Genomic DNA, 21,726 nt, shown 5'->3' with positions numbered 1-21,726 from the left:
ATGCGCTTCTTATTTATTTCACAAAATTTATACACCGCTCGATTGTAAACAAAAAACCCTCAAAGCGGTTTGCAAAAGATCAAACAGTAAAATCGGGGGAAATGTACAATCCTACTCCAAAACTTACAAAAGTTAAAAGACTAAAACGGATTTAAATTGTCTCTTGTCCTTCCTAATTAGTATACTTTGCTGTTTTTTTGAGCCCATAATATTTAGAGGCGCTCTGCACTTTAAGAGCTCTATAATAGGCCGAAACCCAGGAGATGATGCATCCTTCCAGGGCAAGGCATTCTTCTGTCAAGAAATGCAGTATTTATGTGCCTGAAACTCTTGTGTGAAAGAGAGCTCTTCTGCCAACAAAACCAACCTTAGGTACTTCTGGAGGGATTAATTAGAAACAATTGTTTTTATGCCACAGTCTGCAATGATGTTTATTTTGCTTGATATCCATATGGGCCGCTTATTTTAGTTCTGTACCCGCTCTCACACTTAGCTCTTTTTCCTTCCGTGTGCCACAATATTTGAAATACACTCATGTTTCTAGCACTGCATTCCTAAGCACTCTGAGTAGTAGGCAGTAAGCCTTAGTGAATACAGTGGAGCTTACCTCTGAGTAAACATTTATGTACTTTGTTAGTACAAATGGAACAAATGGGTACAAGTTAATATTGGTTTAAGTCATTCTGCCAAACACTTACCTTGCCACCATTTTAATCTATGGCAAGGACTGCATAATTTCACCTATCTGTTTGCATTTTACATTCTTCCCAGGCACTGGGGGATAGGAACTCTTTCAGAATAAGTCAAAGGAGAATTCTGGAAAACGCCTCATGACTCTTCTGTACCTTATCAGTATATGGCATGGAAGTAACAGTGTGTCTGTAGGACAGCTCAGCTGTGCTTCTGACTCAGTACACTAAACTGGAAGCATTGAAGGAAAAGGCAGGTATATCTCACAAGGAGTCTGACAGGAACTTATGAACAACAAACAAGTTCTGTTTCTAAAACTTGGTTATTGAAAAAAATGCAACTTTGTGACTGCTGAAATCCTAACCCCACTAACCTGGGAGTAGGCCACACTGCGTAAACATAGGATTGAAACCGTACCTGCCTTTTGAATTTTTTGTCTAAGGAACCTTGCAATTAGCTTTCCAGTGTTTTAAATGTTAATCTTTTTCAGGTTCAGTGATAGACTGATGACCAAACTTGATGTTACATGGGAGCCATGGGCATAGCGGAGTGTTATGTACTGAGTTGAATAGGATCCAAACTGCAGCAGTCTGATTGGTCCTAGAACAATAGGATTCAGAATGCAGCAGTCTGATTGGTCCTAGAACAATGCAGCAGTATGATTGGTTGGCAGGAACCACCCAATCCTGCTCCAGATAGAAGTGAATCCACAACCTGATTGGCTTACAGTAGAATTCCGGAATTAGCCAATCATGTGCAGCCCATTGTGTAAATAATGTATATAAAGCAGATACCGTGAGGGGACATTCATTCATTCCTCCTCACCACTATGAGCTGAATAAAGAGCATGAAATCACTTTGCGACTCTGAGTATATTTCACGGAGGGGAGGAAGAACTGGGAAGGTGGAGAGTTGATTAGCATTTTCCCCTTCTGTCCTTAGTTTACTTGAAATCACCCAAGCAGCTTTCCCACTCATGTATCTTTCCCTCTGATGGGACACAAGCAGCTAAGGAAGTGGGATTTTGAGCAGAAAATGTCAGGAAGCGAAAGGGTTAAGTAGATTTTTTTCATTCTCTCCACTACTTTTCATTCTTTAAAAAAAAAATGTCAGCAGGCTGATGCATGCAGCTCCTATTCTTACACCTAGGTTAGCCCACACAATATATTCTGCTACTTAGCATAAGCAACATGGTCTTCTTGACAGATCACATGCTAGACTGTTGCCAGTATTTACAGAACTGACAACAGGAGAGAAAGGGACTTGAGAACAAGCATGTGTTATAACCTCCCAGTGTGGTAGCTTTGGGTCATCTTAGTACAACAGTGAGAAGACATTGGTACACACTGTACCGTATTAAACATCCCACATGGAGCTTGAAACACTTACATAATGAAATAAAAGATCAAAAAGAAAGCAGCGTTTTGAAAGGTTTGATAATTTGTAAAACAGAGTGTATATTTATGTAACACAAGGAATAATAACAGGATTACAAAACGCCCGTCTTGCATTAAAAGTATGAAATTGGGATTGTTTCTTACATTCCAGGACTAATTTGGGATGCAAAATGGGAACTATCCCTCCATTTCTGATGTTCAAGTGTGTGTGCCCTTGCTTTTGTGTCAAAAGAAATGGCATCATCCATGCACAAGAGGGAAATATCAGCTGTCTTGGAGGGAGCCTCAGTGTTAGCAGAAGTACCAAAAAAAAACCTTAAGGGGAAACCCTGGAGTGGGGTTGAAACCCTGAGAACTGAGTGTGCTCAATGGCAAAAGAATGCTGACTAATTTTTTTTTTGGCGCGGGGAATGGCATGGCCTATTGTGGAGTGCATAGCTGGCTGATCAGAATTCAATAGAAACACTCCACGCTACAGCATTTCAAAGACACAGAGTTAACCTCTTAGAATTATACCTTTGTAGTAAATGAGGACATAGAGTAGCCCGTATGAACTACTGTCTATGCTACAACCTTTTTGTGGAGGGTGGGGAGTGGAATATACTGCTGACAAATCACAACTATTTTAAAATGCTTGTTTTCTGTAGGCAGCTTTCAGTTCATCACAGGGAGGGAAGGGGGGGGGGACCTAAAGGAGCCAGGTCACGCAGACTGTAAGCCTACCAATCATTATTATTCAGAAGTAAGCCCCTTTGAGCTCAATTTTACTTGCCCCAGATCAGTAGGTATAGAAGACTGCAGCCTATGCTTGAGGGTGTTGAGCCATGGACTGCATGGGCTTCAGCTAGCCAGTTATCCACCCATCCCTCCCGACTGCTAGCTCAAGCCCTGCCAGGGGTGCCAACTTGAATAAAATATGGGGGGAGCAGGTAAGCCCCACCATGCATAATTGGAAACATGACACAGTGCACACACACCATTTGAATGGCAATGCTCATCAACTGGGGGGGAGCTCAAATATTAAATTGGGGGACAGCGGTGAAGGGACTTCAACCCCTAGGAGTTGGCTCCTGAAAACACCCTAACAATGCAAGTTGTCTTGCTGCAACAAATCGTGTTGTAAGGGGGCAGATTCACCTTGGTTAAAAGTCCTTAAGAAGAGGCTGGATGGCCACCAATCGGGTGCTGTTGCTGTTTCCAACCCTGGCAGGTGGTTGGACTAGATCCTCTCCAACTCTAGGATTAGAGGATTCTAGTATGAGCAAAATAATATGTGCCAAACCGTTTTAATCCTCTGCAATTATGAACTGGCTATTAATACTCAACCCTGCTTTTGCAGACCACACTCAGACAATGTTTAACAAGAAAAGTTGTGTTACAGGCAAATGCGTTTAAAGCTTCTCTACCTGAAATGGAGGGCCTTTCCATAGAGAATCGGCAGAATGAAGGTTGTTCTTTCCTTTACAAATTGCATTTATACATATATAGGTACCAACCAAAATAATTTGATACAAACTTCAAGGTATAATTAAGGTTACCTATTATAGGTTACACAGATTTTTACCTCTAGGTCATAAATATGAATCTGGGAAGGACACAAGAGGTATAACATCATTATAATTTGATAACCTCTGTGACGTGGAAAATTAACCAATTATCTCATCAGTGCTCAGTAAAAAAATAAAAATAAATTATTACCTGTCTCTTCAAAACCGTCTGTTGTCAAGCGGGATACTATCTGCCATATATTGTCCTCTCCTCTCTTGGCAGGCAAATCAGTTCCCACCCACCCACCCTCTCCCAAAAAACTTTAAAGTGGTACCTCAGGTTACATACGCTTCAGGTTACATACGCTTCAGGTTACAGACTCCGCTAACCCAGAAATATTGCTTCAGGTTAAGAACTTTGCTTCAGGAGGAGAACAGAAATTGTGCTCCGGCAGCACGGTGGCAGCAGGAGGCCCCATTAGCTAAAGTGGTGCTTCAGGTTAAAAACAGTTTCAGGTTAAGTATGGACCTCCGGAACGAATTAAGTACTTAACCCGAGGTACCACTGTATATTGAATGTATCAAGTACTAATCCTTTTGGACACAATGTTTTCTAATAGTAAGGTCCTATCCTGGAGTTATGCAAAGTGTTTATGCTGGCATTGCACCACATTTACACCAGTTAACACACGTCCTGTTTCGTTTTCAATAATTACCTACTTTTGTTTTATTTATTTATTCTTTCATTCTTAAGTATTTTATCAGCAGCCAATCTTATGTTGTGTCAGTTTGTTTCTTTGAAGTATATAATGTTTGGACAGCTGTGGTATTTTTTCCTTTCTTTTTGTTTTAACATTTAATAAAGATTAATTAAAAAATACACCACCTGCATAACCCCGTACCCTGGTGGCACAATGCAAGTACAAAGAAAAAAAGCCTGAGCATATTTGCAGATATCACGGGGCTTAGTTTAGATCCTGGGCTTGCTCAGGAGTTGGTCCCACCCTCCGATGATGCTATAAGATTAAACCACAAAAGAGATGCTATAAAAACACTTTCATTAGAGTCAGTAGAGAACCCCTGAGATCTGCCAACTTCCATTCCATCTGATCCCACAGCCATGTCAGGTAAACAATTCTGAAGCTGGATACTAAATCCCAGTTTCTTATCCACACAAAAGTTCGAAACACAGTTCAAGCAGAAAACTTTTTTGAGCGAGAGACGAGAGAGAGAGAGAGAGAGAGCGCCAAGGTGTATATGTAAACTTAATTATACTCATATCATATATCTCTATGACTGGAGTGTTGTCTTCTTTGAGATTCACAGTAAGTGTCACTGATCAAAATTGTTTGCACAATGCTCACTTCAGCACCATGTCAGAAGATAATATTCCAGATAACTGATCTGGAATCATAGAACCATAAAATTGTAGCGTTGGAAGGGACCACGAGAGTCATCTAGTCTAACCCCCTGCAATGCAGAAATATTTTGCCCAATGTGGGGCTCATAGCAGAGGCTCTGCAAGGGAAATCAAGCTATCATGGTTACCACTGGAAAGCAAATGATTACTCCTAAACTGCTTTGTGCTGGTGAAGTCCAACACAACGCCAACGGGAAAACTTGTGTCAACATAGTTATATTGCCACATCTGTAGGAGGCTGCTGCAGACAGGTGTGGTCTATTAACATTTTGAGAAATTTTCTTCTGCATGAAAGAAAAGCAGCTGTTTTCTACCCTTTAGAGGAACAGAGAAAGCAAATCATGTAGATCTTCCACAGCAACTTGAATCCTACAAGTACAAAGTTATCTCAGGCATTAGTGTCCTGGGGAGTAATACTATCTATAAACACTGTAGATGTTGTTTGGACTCAGAAGGTAGTAAAGATCTCCGTTAGATTACAAGTCTGCTTAGAAGAAGCCAAGGATCAATGGGACAGCAATAGTTCTACTGTTTATTTATTTGGCAGGCATGCTAACTTATTTACTACAAAGGCATCATTCATTCTAAGAAGTTAACTAATTTCTCTGCCTTTAGCAAATCTAATATGCTATAAACCAAGACAAATTTATAATTGTTAAGGGTTGTGTTGAAACAATTTCCCCCCAGGATAATCCCAAACATAAAATTTGAAGAAAGCTGGTCCTTTAAATAAAGAACTTTGAAGACAGTAGCACCACAGTCCTGTGCATAAATTAAGAGTGAGCTCCATTGGACATAGTGGGACTTAGTTCTCAATTACATTGATCCTAACATATTGTCATACACACTACTAGCCTCGCCTGCTGTGCTATATGTTCCATGTTGCTTTTTATTATTCATTATTACTTCTTATTCTTTCTTCTTGTCATGGTATTTGATGCTTGCCTTTCTTACTGCATCGTTAGGAAGTATGAGTTTACTCGCTGATGTTTTGGTTTTTCATTTCCTGGATTTGTTGTATGGCTTGTATCTCCAGCAGAAACAGTGCAAACCCTGCTCTATTTGGGAAACAGGTCACCGCGCAGGTCAGATCTGTATGGAGATACATCCATTTCCCTATAGACTTGAGGAACCAGGGCTGGGATACTACGGCCGGGTGGCAGGAAGAGGGAAAAATGAACATGCTGGACAAATCTTGAGCAGAGGGAGGAGACTAGTGTTGTAATGGATGGAGGCATTAATACGTTCTTTAACTGCAATAAGGAAATAATATAGTGGCCTACGTACCTCAGATGATTGTTGCAAAAGCAACAAAGAGCATTGTGGTACCTTTAAAAAGAATGCCGTATGTATTGTGGTGCATGTTTTCATGCTCTAGATTCCACTTAATCAGTTCCATCTGATAAAGTGGACTCAGGCCAGGAAAATGCCCTGTAGCAAGTTGCAACTCCCTGCTGCAGCCATACCCAGGCAGCAGACCTCCAGTGCAAGGGACATCTGAGACAGGCACATATGCACTCACTCTAGGATAAGAAAAACTTTCCTTGAGTAAAAAGGGGCTGTGAAAACGACACGTGCTTTTAGGGCAGCTGCATAACTCTTTTTCTGTTTTTTGTTTGTTTTTTGCCAAGGAACAGGAAGAGTCTTTAAATCTCCCAGCCCAGAGTGCCGTAATCAGAAAGCAGCCTGCCTGCCAACCATGCTTCACCCCCCCCCCCTTTAAGTCATACAAAGATCCCTGGCCTGGATTAAGTGAAGAGATGGTTCAGGTTGGAGGCAGGCCAGCCGAGTGAGTGGATGTATAGTGGTACCACTGGTTACAAACTTAATTCGTTCTGGCGGTCCGTTCTTAACCTGAAACCGTTCTTAACCTGAGGTACCACTTTAGCTAATGGGGCCTCCTGCTGCCGCCATGCTGCCATTGCGCGATTTCTGTTCTCATCCTGAGGTAAAGTTCTTAACCCGAGGTACTACTTCTGGGTTAGCGGAGTCTGTAACCCAAAGTGTTTGTAACCCAAGGTGTTTGTAACCTGAGGTACCACTGTAATATGCTGGTCTGTGTACTTTCCCTCATCTTCCATGGGCTCTTGGGGAGTACATGAAGCCTTGGAAGCAGGTGATGGGAGAAGGACTGAATCCAAAGGTTCAGAGTCTAGAAGAAAAGGTTGCCACCATAAAAAATTGTAGAATGATGGCACCAGGTAGGAAAGGCTTCATGAACTTGATTAGCCCTGAGGCTACACTATTGGTGTATACTCTAATAAATGTGTTAGTTTTTGCTGCAGAAGACTAACATGGCTACTCTTATGGGAATAGGATTGCTATGACAGTATAACTCACTAAAGATGAGGGGTGGCCAGCGCGGAGTTCTCCAAATGTTTTCCACCATCCCTGGTCGTTGTGCTGGGGGGCTTACGGAAGTTGGAATTGAGCAACATCTGGAGGGCACCAAGTTAGTTGCCCCTGCTATAGATTGTAAACTGATGGAGTTGCAATCTTATGAGCCAACTCCTAGGGCCTGTGGGGGCTTGGGCCCCCCACAATAAAATATCTGAGGGGGCTGGGCCACCACAAAGTTGATGGGCATTCCCATTCAAATGGTGTGTGTGCACTTCATCATGTGACTGTTTATGCAGGGTGGGACTTACGTGGGTCCCCACAATATTTTATTCAAGATGGCCCCCCTGGTTGCAATGTAGCTTATAACAGTTAACTGAAAGATGGATTTATTCATTTCTTAGTAATGTGATGCCTTCTTGCTTCCTGCCTGATTTGTACTCTAGAAGAGCAAGCCAAGCTCTTGGACATATTTCTGAAGGACACCACCACTACAGATGCCAGCTGAGAATCAGAGATCATGCCTTTCCCTTTAATTTCAAAATATAGTGAATTACAAGACACTACTGTGCTTCCTAATCCACCGGTCCGCCAATCCCCACACTCAAGTGCTGTAGTATGCAGGACCTGAGTTTTGGTTCACTACAGGCAGAAAAGGAAGGTGGGCAAAGGTGGGGTATTGACACAGGTGGTGCAGGGGAAACATCTTCTCTTGCTACTCCATCATTTTAAAGGGACAGGTATGGTCTCTGGAACTGACAGTAGCCCTTAGCTATCAGATAATTATTCTGCACATTTTGCCCATAATGTCACAAGACTAAGGCCAACTGTGCTCATGAATTTGCTTTGTTGCTTTGCTCATGAGCTCAGATGGAAACGCTTAAAAACAACAACACCCAGTTGTTTATTTTATTTTTTCAATTACTTACTGATGGCTTACTGCGCGGTTGTACAAGTATAAGGCGATTACATAATTCGATCTGCAGAAGGCAAGAATTCAACATGTAATTAGTTTCCAGCTGGAAGCCAGACAAACATATTTTTAAATGGAATAATTTTATGTGTACATTTTATTAAGTGCCAACATGAAACACCCTCTGGTTGCAGTAATTTTTACTGTAATTCTTCATGTTGCTACATGTTAAAGCTAGGTATCATTTGGCTATATTAATGTGACTTTCACATTAAGTCAGACTAGCTTTCACACTAGCTTTTTCCTCTGGAATTGATACCATTTTTTCACCCAATTAATCCAGAGAATGCAGAAAGCCATGCACCATGGCATTCCTCTGTTTTATCAATTGTCCTCTCCCACTGCTGTTTTTAAGTGCTCAGTTGTAGTAGTGTTGTTGTTTTTTTTAGTGTTTTTTTGCAGCTCAATCCTTGCAAGTACAGATTGGCGCAGTGGTTTCCCCCGACCCTGCTTTCCTGTTTTCATTTTTATTGTTACCTGCTTGTACCTTTGTCATTACATTTCCTGCTCATTCATTAGCATTTATTTTTAATTCGTATTTTAAGCAGAAGTGCAGCAGTGCAACATTTCCCTGAGCCCGGCTTCGGCTGGGGAGGGCGGGATATAAATAAAATTTATTATTATTATTATTTCCTCCCTCTAAATGTATTAAAGTGAACATAAACATTAAACTTTGAGAGGTACTTCACTAGAATGATCAGTTACTATATATATATTGAAAGATGAAGTTACCTTTGAAATAGAGCTTGCCCACCTCAATGGGTGAAACCAGAGAGGTGGGTTGAATCTGTTCTACGTTGCAATTTTACTGCAGCATAACTATGAGACCTAACTATATGAACTGAGAATGTGAAGACTCACAAAGATCCTTGACAATGCTGAAGGACTGTATAGCAAATGCACAGAGGCGCCTTTACAGACAAATCAACAGAGGGATGTGTTCCCTGCAGATATTAAGTTGAAAATTACTGCTTTAATGTTGTTTAAAATGGCTGAGAATTTTTTTCCCAATAATCACTGCTGATTTATAGTTGATGTACTGGGAAAAGATGAATGCTAGAAAAAGATTGAGTTTGCCTGGTTGGGTAGCTTGGCGTCGGTTCTTAAGACATTTGAAATTAAGGCAGTGTATACACTTATCCATCTTGAGTGCAAAGGAATGGTTTATCAGAATGCAAAATTGTTCATATGGTCAACCTCTAAAGCACATCCATAATACATCCTACACAAACTTTAACGCCTCTATGCAGGGAGGTGGTGCTTTAAAGGTCTGATATATACGCAGCCCTCCCTAATAAGCTGCTTTCAATCTACAGTGGTACCTCGGGTTAAGTACTTAATTCGTTCCGGAGGTCCGTACTTAACCTGAACCTGTTCTTAACCTGAAGCACCACTTTAGCTAATGGGGTCTCCTGCTGCTGCCACGCCACAGGAGCACAATTTCTGTTCTCATCCTGAAGCAAAGTTCTTAACCTGAAGCACTATTTCTGGGTTAGCGGAGTATGTAACCTGAAGCATATGTAACCCAAGGTACCACTGTATATGTATTCTCGATCCTGCCATCAACAAGGGTGAGTGTAGTTACATGGTATCTGTTTGAAAATAATCCTGTTTTTGTTTTTTTTTTAAGGTTTTCCATGCCTTTCCCATTCCCTCCAACACAATAATTGCAGTTGTGGGATATAACTGCAATAATTGCAATAACTATGTAGATCTGCTAGAAAAACCAAGATCTCCATGTGTACGGAATGTAGAATATAATAATGTGTGCACATAGAAAAAAAGTGATCAGCTGTGGTAAGCAATGATTTTCCATGCCAGAGGCACCCAATGCAAGATAGCTTTTTCACCAAGAACCATAGAAACAAATACAGGATATGGTGGTGCCTTGTAGTGACTTTGCCATGTCAAAATTCAGTGCAATTGTGTGAATCAGCAATTCAGTTACAGTACAAAATGTCATTAGTTGAAAAATTGATCCCAAAGCTGCCCGTGGCAATGAAAAAGTAATGCAATATACAACAATTCTGTTAGGAGAGGGGAAAGGATTAATAATAAATTTATAAGGGACGGTTCAGATATCAGAAAACGGCTGTCATCAAAACAAATGACTCCAAATACAGCCTACCAGATTTCTCCCACAATGTTTTTGTTGGAATCCGGTTTCAGTAGTCGTTTATGTTGCCACTTCCTCGTTACTGATTTGCGTGTCCTTTTTCTCAGGTGCCCAGTCTTGTGCAAAAACAATTTTTGTGGCAGGTAGTAATGTGGATGAGGTAGTATTAGGTTTATTTGTGAAAATATATGTGAGGAAATATCCTTATGCTAAGAGTCCTGAGCATATTTACTGAAAGGAAAACCCACAGAATCAGAAGGTGTTTACCGTGGTACCTCTGGTTACGAACTTAATTCGTTCCGGAGGTCCATTCTTAACCCGAAACCGTTCTTAACCTGAGGTACCACTTTAGCTAATGGGGCCTCCCACTGCCGTGGTATTGCCGCTGCACAATTTCTGTTCTCATTCTGAGGTAAAGTTCTTAACCTGAGGTACTACTTCCGGGTTAGCGGAGTCTGTAACCCAAGGTGTTTGTAACTCGAGGTACAACTGTACTTCTAAGCAAATTGGTCAGAGCAGAGGAAAAGACAGGGACTCCCTCCTAACTATTCCACATACAGAAGCGGACCAAATCGGCAGCTGACTCTTATGTCAACACTGGTGATGGGGCAGCTTCCCCCACTAAACTTGAGACCTGTAGGCTAGCTTAGGGCATGCAAGGAAGACCACTACCAATTCTGCCATTGCAGCCACTTCCCCACCTGACCTGTTCCTGCATCTGCTGCCTGATGCTTGCTGTGCCTAAGGGAAAGGACGACCTTGAAACATATTGTGGAAAGTGTTTTTTCTTTCTGCACAACCCAATATATGTCTGCTCATAAGTAAGTCACACTGAGTTTACAACAAAGCTTACTCCCCAGTGAATGGATATAGGATTGCTGCTCTGTAATCTTGTTGCCTGAGGATTTCTGCATAAACAATGGATCAACTCAAACACACAGCATTCTTGAGAGACTCCATCTGACTAGCCATTCATTGCAGATCATATTTTAGGAATTATCTGGGCAGAATAGAATGTCCTTCCAGGCATGTGCTGCTTTGAAACTTTAGTCTGCTTATGTCATTTGAAACCCTGTTTGGCCCCGGTTGAAAAAGGAGCCGGATCCCACAGCTGCTGTGTCTGTATTGGTATTCTTTAAGAATGGAATTCACCAGGATCGAAAATGGAATCTCTAGGGCTGTATCCTCCTTTGTATGAATTCATTCATCACCATGAATTTAAAAACGTAAATAATGCCAAATGGTCGGTTGCCTATGAGAACCAGGATTATGGGCTACCAAGCTCAGGTTGTTTAAATACCTAAACTTAGGGAGGATTGGTGAAACAGTTCCAAGATATTTGCCTTTGACTGCTACAATTTAAACTATGCACATAGCTCCCATTACTGCCTTGAGCAGAGATGGAAAACAGCAGCAGCAGTGCTTATACAACCACAGGCCAACTTGGAACAAGGAAGGTTTCCACTCTTTGGCAGAGACTTTAATTTCTACAGAGTGTATGGAAATATGTGTCAGGGTCAAATATGAAAGAAAACTGCCCCCCTCCCGGTCTCTGATCTGGAAAGCCTCTCCTGTGTTGCAGCTGTGTGCTTTTTACATCCTGGACTTAATGGTCTTTCTTACAGAGATCTCCAGTCGCAAAGCACCTAATTGACACAATTAACATTTCTCCTCTTTCCTCCACCACCACCCATTCCATAATTTACCACTGCCTCTACCTTCATGATATGTTTGAACAAAATGGAGCAGCAACAACAGTCAATCCTGTTTTCTTTTTAAAGAACTTTGCAGTGTGCAGTTTTAAGCAAGGTTAAATCATAGCACCATCATGACCACAAGGAATAAAAATCAGTTTGCTTCCGCTGCCCAAATGCTGAACATATTTACTTGGGAATAAGCAATATTTTGTGAAGGAAAATATTTTAAAAGCAAAATTAATAAAATGAGCATCTGTAACTACAGCATATGCACGCACAGCTAACTGCCCCTGGCTATAACATGGTTGTGTTTTGTTTTTTTCATGGGGTGCTGCAGCAAGCAGTATCAACGCTGGAAGCCTGTGGCATGTTTGTGTCAGCCAGAGTGTGAATACAGAATCTGTATGCCATTGCCCTCACATTTCACTCTCTGGGTGGTCATTTGAGGGCCTCTTGGGTTGTGGGGCTTGGACTTCAGGTCCCAGGTCCAACGTTAGCTGCCATACTAGGCTGTTCCTCTAACATGTGGGAACTTTCAGTAGCTGCTCAGTGGTGAGAGAAACGTACTCTTTGTCTTTTCAGAGTCACTTCATCTGTCCTTACCTGATACACTTTACAGCAGAATCCTGACAAGGTAAAGTCCCTTGCCTAATTCTCTATGTGTTTCTGCCAGGGACAGGCAGGGCTCTGAAGAGTGTGGAAGCAGGGGACCAGGGGACTGACCCAGGAGAGGGGGGACAGCGATATATGGGGGTTGGCACCACCCACAAGGCAGGAGGCAGGATGGTCAGAGCAGTCCAAGACAGAGGGAGGCATGCAGGGTGTGAGGGATGGGCCAGTTAGAGCAGCTATGGCTTCCATGTAGGAGACACTGATTATCTAGAGCCATTTTGATCTTGTTTTAGGCTTAGCTATGGGACAGAGATAGCTTTGGTCCCCTTGGTGGTTGACCTATGCTGAGAACTAGACATCACTAGCTCTCTTTGAGAATGGAGAAGGGAATTTTTCCACTTGAGGTGAGAGCACAGGTTCATTAATATTTTTATCTGCTGGCTTAAAGCCTGTTGGTTCAGGTTCCTTAAACTGTGTCTGGAAAAGCAAGTTTCTGGTGATGTGTGTAAAGAGGTTGTTGGTGGCAAGAAACAGTTTTGCACAATCCAATCTTTTATTTTTTTGGAATGCTATTTCTGTAGAAAAACTTGCCAACTGTGAAAACAGAAATGAAGGGCCCTACACATTTTATGTTCAATGTGATTTGGCAATAGTAGCTAATCTTAAACTGACTTATTTGGTTCTATAAGATGAAAGTCTAATCGCAGTAATAAAAATAATCTCTCAGAAACAGATAAGATTCCCTTTTAGAAACATGTTTACACTACTGTATTTGGAAACCCATGACAGCTATCACAAGTATTAGATGGTTTACTCCTTGTGGAACTAAGCTGTTGTATTTGTGGAAGTTATAATTATCTTATATAATTCTGTTAATTTTCTTAAAAAATACAAAACAATAAAGTTTTAGGATAACCCTCCCTCCCCGTTCCATCCTAAGAAAAGTAGTGTGTTTATAAATTTATTATACGAAGCATGGGCATTGCAAGTGAAGGCACCTAAACTTAACATCTATGCCATGTAAGCATGCAGTGAACACATTCTATGGTCTCACATATCATGCTCCCTCACGACTCGGACTCCATGAGGCCACGCTTTTCCTTAGACTTTTAGTCCCCATCCTCCTCAGGATTCTCCTGATGCATTGTGAACAGGTGAGTTAGATGCATGGGTGTAGCCGGGGTGGCCAAGACCAATAAAAAATAATTAACTGAGGGTCTTCCCGCCCCCATTTAAAGCCTGCCCCCACCAACATAAATCCTGGATATGCCCATGATTAGATGTTTATTATCTTGTTTGTATGCTTGTTTTATATGGTTGCTTTCAGATGTATTGACACTGTTTATTATGTTTCAAAGTCCATTAGAGCAAGACCTTTATTCAGAAAACTGAAATGTCACAAAACAGGACACAAGCATTCAAGTTCTCCAACCCGTTTATCAAGCTATATCATAGGTCACCAGTCTGGGGAGGGGCATGGGCACATTTGCAAATAATAAAAACTGTTGCAGGCACCTTGTACTCATGGCAACCACACACACACACACAGAGAGAGAGAGAGAGAGAGAGAGAGAGAGAGAGAGAGAACGCAGTGCAACCCTTCCAAATTGTCTCTCCTCCATTCTAATTAGGTTTCAAAGAAGTCTCCTATTGTAGTCAAGGAAGCCTTCTACATAACTAACTAGGGAACATTTTGTTCTGCTGCTTGATACTAGAAGTCTTGATCCTGCAACGGAAGTGCTGGATCTCTCCAAGGCCTGAGACTGTCCCCTAAAAGGAAAAAAAAAAGCCATTACTTGTCAATGGCATTTTGAAAGCCTGGTCCAGGTTGTCTAACCTGAGCGAGGCTTTTCCCTCTGGATCTATGATGATTTATTATTATGCTTGCAGCTAACAACAGTATAGAGATGGGCAGAATGTGCAGATCATATCTTGATTGGATGCTGACAAGCCAGGCTTCGAACTAAACTAAGAAAGGTCATGTAGCATTTACAGAATTTGGAAGAAACCTAAGAGGAAGTACTTTGTATATGGAGGAAAGGTCAATGGAACAATGGCGAGTATATTCAAGCCGGACAACTTGTGGTATTAGTAAAATAGGTTAAAGTTTATGGCTTTGTTCCACATTCACCCAGAAACTTATAAGGCCATTTTAAGCAGGTACCACACCATTCATGTAGCAGCTATACAGTGGTAAGGTAAAGGTAAAGGGACCCCTGACCGTTAGGTCCAGTCGTGGCCGACTCTGGGGTTGCGGCCGAGGGAGCCGGCGTACAGCTTCTGGGTCCTGTAGCCAGCATGACTAAGCCACTTCTGGTGAACCAGAGCAGCACACAGAAACACCATTTACCTTCCCGCCGGAGCAGTACCTATTTATCTACTTGCACTTTGATGTGCTTTCAAACTGCTAGGTTGGCAGGAGCAGGGACTGAGCAACGGGAGCTCACCCTGTTGCGGGGATTTGAACCGCCGGCCTTCTGATCGGCAAGCCCTAGGCTCAGTGGTTTAGACCACAGCGCCACCCGCGTCCCTATACAGTGGTACCTCGGGTTAAGTACTTAATTCGTTCCGGAGTTCCATTCTTAACCTGAAACTGTTCTTAACCTGAAGCACCACTTTAGCTAATGGGGCCTCCAGCTGGCACCGCACCGCTGGAGCACGATTTCAGTTCTCATCCTGAAGCAAAGTTCTTAACCCGAGGTACTATTTCTGGGTTAGCGGAGTCTGTAACCTGAAGCTTCTGTAACCTGACGTGTATGTAACCCGAGGTACCACTGTAGTATGTAGTCAAGGAAATAATGAAAGAGTACCATGAGGTCATTTATCAATTTTTGCAAGCACGGGAGGTGGAAAAATTCTTGCATAAGGATAAAGGGGAAAGCAAAATGTAAGTAAGTGAGAACAATGTGACATTAGTTCCAGTTGTGTCAAATGAAGATAAGGCTTTGAAGAAGACCTCCCTGGACAACAGACAGCAGGACAGTCTCCTTTTTTCCATTGGTGAAACTTGCATTGGAGAGACTAGAAAAGGTGGACTTGCTTCCACTTGAAGACTGGAAAACTGGCCACCTTCCCTTACTGAAATTGTAAAGTTATGTTGCTACCTGTGTAAACTACCTGTGATCAATAATTACGTCCCCTGTGGTGATTAAAGCCATGTGGGTGTTTGTTTTGAATTGTCTGCTATCCTTGTGGACAATTGCACTGCCCTTGTAATCAATAAAACTGATTTATACCTTTCCCTTTTGTGGTCTGGATTTCTTTTCCTGATCACAGTCTGTATAACCCTGGAATCATTAGGACTTACTTTTGAGTAGACATAGTGGGGACTGCAGCCTAAGTCCGCTTCCAGTGCACTATTTGCTGTTTTCGAGATTTTTTTGGCAAATAAAATAAATACTGTTTGTGAAGTCAATATATGGCTATGTTAGGTGTGAATGATGCCATTATTAGCTGCACAAGATACAATGAAAACTGGAAATATCATTGTGAAATAAACAGCAGTTCACCCTTCCAAAACTCAAAAGTCTAGAACTGCTTATTATGAAGTCACCATCTGTCTTAAGCCTGCCATCATTCTATCAAACCTTGTGTCATCATCAACAGAATCCCTCAAAGTAAGCAACTTTTTAAGAGCTAAAGTTTTAGATAGTAACTGAATTTGTCAATAGAGCAGCTTGCAAAAGGTACGAAATAATATTTTCAAAGATAATGAAAGAACCCCCATTTATGACTGCAACAGCCCCCTTTTCTAATTATATATACAATTTAAAATATATAAATTTTAACAAATGTGTGGCTTTCAAAAAGAGAAATTTAAACAAGTGTCTACAACTAACAGGATCATCCCCTTTCGAGTTCAAATATGGGTGAAGGAAGTTAATCAGAAGCTGATAAATACCAAAGTATAATGAAGGAAAATTGACTTACATATATAACACTGTTGCTTGATCTATATGTAATATTTATTTTACCCTTGACCATTCTATAACACATACAAAATCACTTAGGTCTCCCACACAAAGACACACACAGCTGGTGCAATTGGACACAAATACAGAACCTAGGCATTCCAGATGTTGTTAGACTCCTGGTCCCACCAGCCTCCTGGTCCCACCAGTCCCACGCTGCCATTAAAGGCACTGGGCAGAAACAGGAAAAGGTGGAAGCCCCCTTTTTCTTTTTCTTTTACAGGAAGACATCTATAGAGAATGGGTAGAATCCTTTTGACTTGATTAGGCACGCATTGTTGCAAGGCAATACTCATAATCACCACTACTTTAGGGTTGCTGTATTTTGAAGAGCGAAAAGGACACATTTGCTGGTGCCTGGGGAAGGGAGGGGTGTGTGAGCAGGAGTTGGCAAGTACCAGGGCATGCTGTGGGTGGGGCACACGCTGGAGCAACATTGGAGGGTGCCAGGGAGGGATGCAGCAAAATTTGTGCATGCAAAATGGGTGGGGGGGGGGAGAGAGAGGGAGACATGTAAATAAAAAGCTGCCTCCTCCTCTTTGGGGTGTCCGTGGGGTGGTGGGAAGGCATACAAAATAATTAATTAAAGCCCAGGAAAAGCAATGAAACAAAATGGTGACTTTTTATGTAGAAGGAAGAGAAAGGGAGGGAGAGAGGGGGGGATAGGAGAAAATGAAAAGGAGAGAGAGAGAAGAAGAAGAGAGTGGTTTGGTACCAAAGGAAAAAAACTAGGACATTTTAGCAAAATCAAAAAATCTGCCAGGACAGAAATCTTTCCCCTGAAAAAGAGGGCATGTCCTGGAAAAAGAGGACTTATAGCAACCCTATGTGGCCAATGCTTCTGAAGTGAGTGATAATGATCTAACCTCCGCTTGACCCCTGTAGGATAGTCATAATCACGGATGTTCAGGATTATTTGTAAAGATAATGATGGTGTGGTTTACTTTTTATATCTCTGCTGTGGTAGCCCATTGGGTTCAGGAAACGACTCCTTCCCTTGTATATAAGCTAAGGTTACCAGATTTTTTTCAATGAATCCGGGGACACTTTTCAACTTTAATGGATTTTGTATGGGGACTGGTTTGTAAATCCAGGGACTGTCCCCGGGAAACGGGGACGTCTGGTAACCTTAATATAAGCTATTCATTAAATCCACTTGCTTCAAAACTGCTACATGCAGAAATTAGATGCTGGGTGACATTGGATGTTGGGCACCAAATAAAATTCTGCTTACTTAACAGGTGCCACACTGACTACCTTATTTGGGGCCAGGAAGGAATTTTCAATAGACTCAGACTGGCAAGTGCTTTCTTCAGCATTATCAAGCATGGTGTGCCTGCAGGTATGGAGTCCCTAGATGAAATTGGACGCAAACCCCTGTTTTCCTTAACCATTGGCCATGCTGGCTGGAATTAATGAGAACTGGATTCCAAGAACATCTGGTTTCCCTTCCCAGCTGTACAGTACTTATTCTTTTTGTGGCACCGTGCACTCGGGATTGCATCAATTGATCTGTAAGGTAGTAAGATGCAAAAGGGGACAAGACTTTACCGCTTTAATTGTTGTGTAGAAGAGCAAATTTCAATAGGTGTAGCTTGTAGCAGTGTTAGACTGCATAGACACCATGCATTTAAAGTACACCCCCCAGAAAACCTGGGAATTGTAGTTTGTTAAGGGTGCTGGGAACGGTAGCTCTGTGAGGGGTAAGCTACAGTTCCCAGGATTCTTTGGGGGGAGCTTTAGATGCAAGATGTGTACATATCCCCATACTAGAACTGAAGAGATTTGAATTAAAATTGACACTAAGCCATTAAAAAATGGCCAATTACTTTCACTCAGCCTAACTAACCTGCAAGGATTGTGGTGAGATTAAAACAGGTGGGGGAGAGCCATGTATTCTACCTGTGCTCCTTGGAAGAAGGATAGGATAAAAAGGAAAGGAAAATAAGTAGATGGTCTTTGCTACCTTCCCAATCTAGACTCCGTGAGAAAGGAGCTGCTGCTGTTATTGTAATAGAGGACTTTTCCTGAAAATCGGAATGCAGTAATGGATTATTACTAGTCTTAAGCATCTGCAAACTATTAGGACCTAATTTAAATAATAAGGCTTGATGATACTTCTCTGAGTAAGCACGCATTGTGCTGCACACTGTAACATATGATTCGAACCTCTGTGGACTGAGTAATGTTTGCTTTTTGTGAAGCACAAAATTATAACTAGGGTGGTAATCCTATAGACATGTATGAACAGTAAATCCTATGCTAACTGGAGTGTTCGACTTGAACTGGGGAGACATGACTTCAAAACCCCAGTAAGCCATGGGACTTACTTCTGAGTATAAATGTATTTGAGCAGACAATAAAAGCAGACTTCGATTGACCCATAACAATTTCTCTTATAACCTTTATCGATGCAGGTCTAAAAATTAAACCAAGTTTTAATCTGCATTAAAATGTATCATTTTCTGTAAGAGCGAACAAACCACAAGATACTGCAGCTCTGATAAATATGCATGTAAGTATTCCAAAGAAAGTTAGTGGCTGAGTGCCGTTGCAGTACTATTCAAAGAAGGATCTTCCTAAATTAGGATATTACTCCACCATTTATCACAATGTATCTTGGTGCCTTCCTGGTATTGAGTCCCATTCCCCAACAGCAATTACTTACCAGTATACAAGTACTGTACTAGAAATGTGGCAGACCCCACAGAATATGAGTGTACAGTAGAACTCTTAATTCTCCTGCCACACTTTCCAGAGTTATCACCAACCATGAAGACTGATTGGCCTGCAATTTAATTGTCATGCCACGCTACATTGCAGGCAACTGAATGTGCTGTGCTCCACATATGTAGCGACCACAATGTGCTACACATTTAAGTATTTTCCTGTCATTTACCCCTCACAGAGCTACTAGTGCCTGGATTCTTTGGAATGAAGCCATGTGTTTTAAATGTGTTTTAACCATATGGCGTGGATGTGACTTTAGTTTTGTCAAGTTTTGTGCACCCAGAACAATACACAAGAAGAAACTGTATGTTAATTGGAACTTCAAGGATTAATGTCTAAGTATCAAGGTGCAAGATTAGATTACAAGGTACTTTCAGGCAGTGTTTAGCTGGTGGTTGTTCACCCACAATCCATGTAGGGATCATGCAAATCACAGCTGGTGCGGCTGAAGTGGTATCCCCATTTATTGCAAACTCAAATTTGTTTACCTTTTCTGTACTCACAGCACTATGTATTTCATGCATGTCTTATATTTTTCACTACATTTGCCTTCTATTTGAGAGTTGGATAATATCTGCCTTGTTATTCTGCTTGTTCATCCTGGTGTTTATTGATGTGTTCTTGCAGTTAATCACCACAATCTAGAAATGGACGTTGGACCTGTATTGGCAAACACATTGTTATGGCTGTTAGATTCCCTCTCTTTCTGTTTGTGAAAAACACTGCATTTATTTGTTCCCTATCTGGCAACTGGCAAAACAACTTGAAACCATGGCTAGGCAGTAGCTGAGTGTGACAGAGCAGTGTAGCTAGTAGTCCATCCACAACCCTGTCATTCATGCTGGTTGGGGCAGGACAGGAGACAGACAAAAGCCTGCTTCAGGCTCCACCAGCCTGCAACTTGTGTACTGATTGGGCCCAATACTGTCAAGTGCTGGCTGTAGGGCCAGTTCAGGCCCTCCCCATTCTCATCCCCACTCCCAAAGAAGCCTAGGTCATAAATGTGTGACCAACCTCCTTAGTTTTCCTGAACTCCTGGATAACGTTGGAGGGGAGGCACTTTGTAGATTTACAGTGCAATCGTATCCATGTTTATTCAGAGAAGTATCTCATACTACGTTCAACGGGGCTTATATCCCTGCAAGTTTGCATAGGAGCACAGACTTCATTAGCTTAAGTTCTGCAGGCCACAAAACAGATTCCAGGTTTCACCAGGGCTACCGGGACAAAGTAATTAATTAATGAAATAAATGGTGTTGGGAGAGGAGCAACCATGATGTTTCTTTGTCCCAGCAACCCTTGGTGAAACCTGTTTTTCATCCAAGATGATCAAACTGGGGCAACAGTCCTATGCACATTTACTGGGAAGTAAGCTTCATCCTACATAGTGAAAGCGGGACTTGCTTCTAGAGGAAACATGCATAGAGTTGTGCTTTAAACCTACACAACTCCTTTTGCACGTGCTCTTAATATGGTGGCATTGTTTACTTAATAACGTTACAACCTGCGTTGCTTGGAATTTCCACGAGGCTCAACTCCTTCCTGCTCCCCTTCTTCATAACATGCAGAAAACTCCACATTCGAAGAAGAAAAATATTAGTTTATCAGAAAATCGCCTCATACCGAGTGAAACTAGCGGTCAGAGTACTAGCTCAGTACTCTACACTGGTTGTTATGGGAGTAGCAGCTCTCCAGGGATTTTTAGACAAGAGTCTTCCCCTGTCCTAATTGCAGATATCAGAAGTTGAATGTAAATAATATGCTTTACTCTTTCCCAAATACCTGGATGTTCCTAATTAAAAGTACTGCCCTCTAACGTTACTGCTGCATTTGTTCATTTAACAGAATCAACCTGCCATTTTTCATGCCTTCTCTCTGACTTCATCATATCGTCCTGGCTTTCAGAACGAATGCCGAAGCTTAGCCCTAGTTCCCAAGAAACGAATATTATTATATGTAAATTCTGATTTATTTTTTTCTTCCTCCCCATCATAATTTAGGCTGCCAACCTAATCCCATTTACCTGGGAATCAACCCTGCTGAATTTGACAGGACCTACTTCCGAGTAGACCGGGCTGGGACTGCACCGTTAATTAAATCATACTTGCGGGACAACCTTTCTCGCCGTCCCCACATAAATCTGAGCTTCGCAGTGGGAGAGCGCGGGCTCTTCCCTTGACACTGGCGCCCCTAGCGGCTGTCCGCTGTTGTTCCCAAGCGTTCTCCACCAATCACCAACCGAGCTCCGGCTCCAAGGCAACCCTTAGCCCCGCCCGCCGCCCCTCGCTCTCCGGCT

The 21,726-nt window shown here is 41.9% G+C and overlaps 1 protein-coding gene and 1 long non-coding RNA gene across 3 annotated transcripts in view; one reads left to right on the top strand and one right to left on the bottom strand.

Moving 5' to 3' along the window:
* Positions 1 to 14,087: 14,087 nt before the first annotated feature.
* On the bottom strand, positions 14,088 to 21,661 carry LOC308481191. 2 transcript variants are annotated; one of them, XR_013988518.1, is made up of 3 exons: positions 21,454 to 21,655; positions 19,919 to 20,090; positions 14,088 to 14,499 (listed from the first exon to the last, which is right to left on the bottom strand). It is a non-coding gene; the product is annotated as an uncharacterized lncRNA (long non-coding RNA). The 2 variants fall into 2 exon arrangements; XR_013988517.1 differs by lacking the exon at positions 14,088 to 14,499 and adding an exon at positions 15,306 to 15,807 and having other exon boundaries at positions 21,454 to 21,661.
* ATP6V1C1 (ATPase H+ transporting V1 subunit C1) overlaps positions 17,943 to 21,726 on the top strand; it is a 23,726-nt gene continuing 19,942 nt past the window's right edge. Inside the window, exon 1 of the mRNA XM_081013205.1 lies at positions 17,943 to 18,042. Within this exon, the coding sequence (XP_080869331.1) occupies positions 18,028 to 18,042 (15 nt within the window). The 5' untranslated portion in view covers positions 17,943 to 18,027. The remainder of the gene's footprint in view (positions 18,043 to 21,726) is intronic.

This window comes from Podarcis pityusensis (genome assembly GCF_964106645.2).
Source record: "Podarcis pityusensis genome assembly, chromosome: 7".
Lineage (NCBI taxonomy): Eukaryota > Metazoa > Chordata > Lepidosauria > Squamata > Lacertidae > Podarcis > Podarcis pityusensis.
Note: the sequence above shows the minus strand (reverse complement) of the source record. Positions and strands in the feature narration are given on the sequence as shown.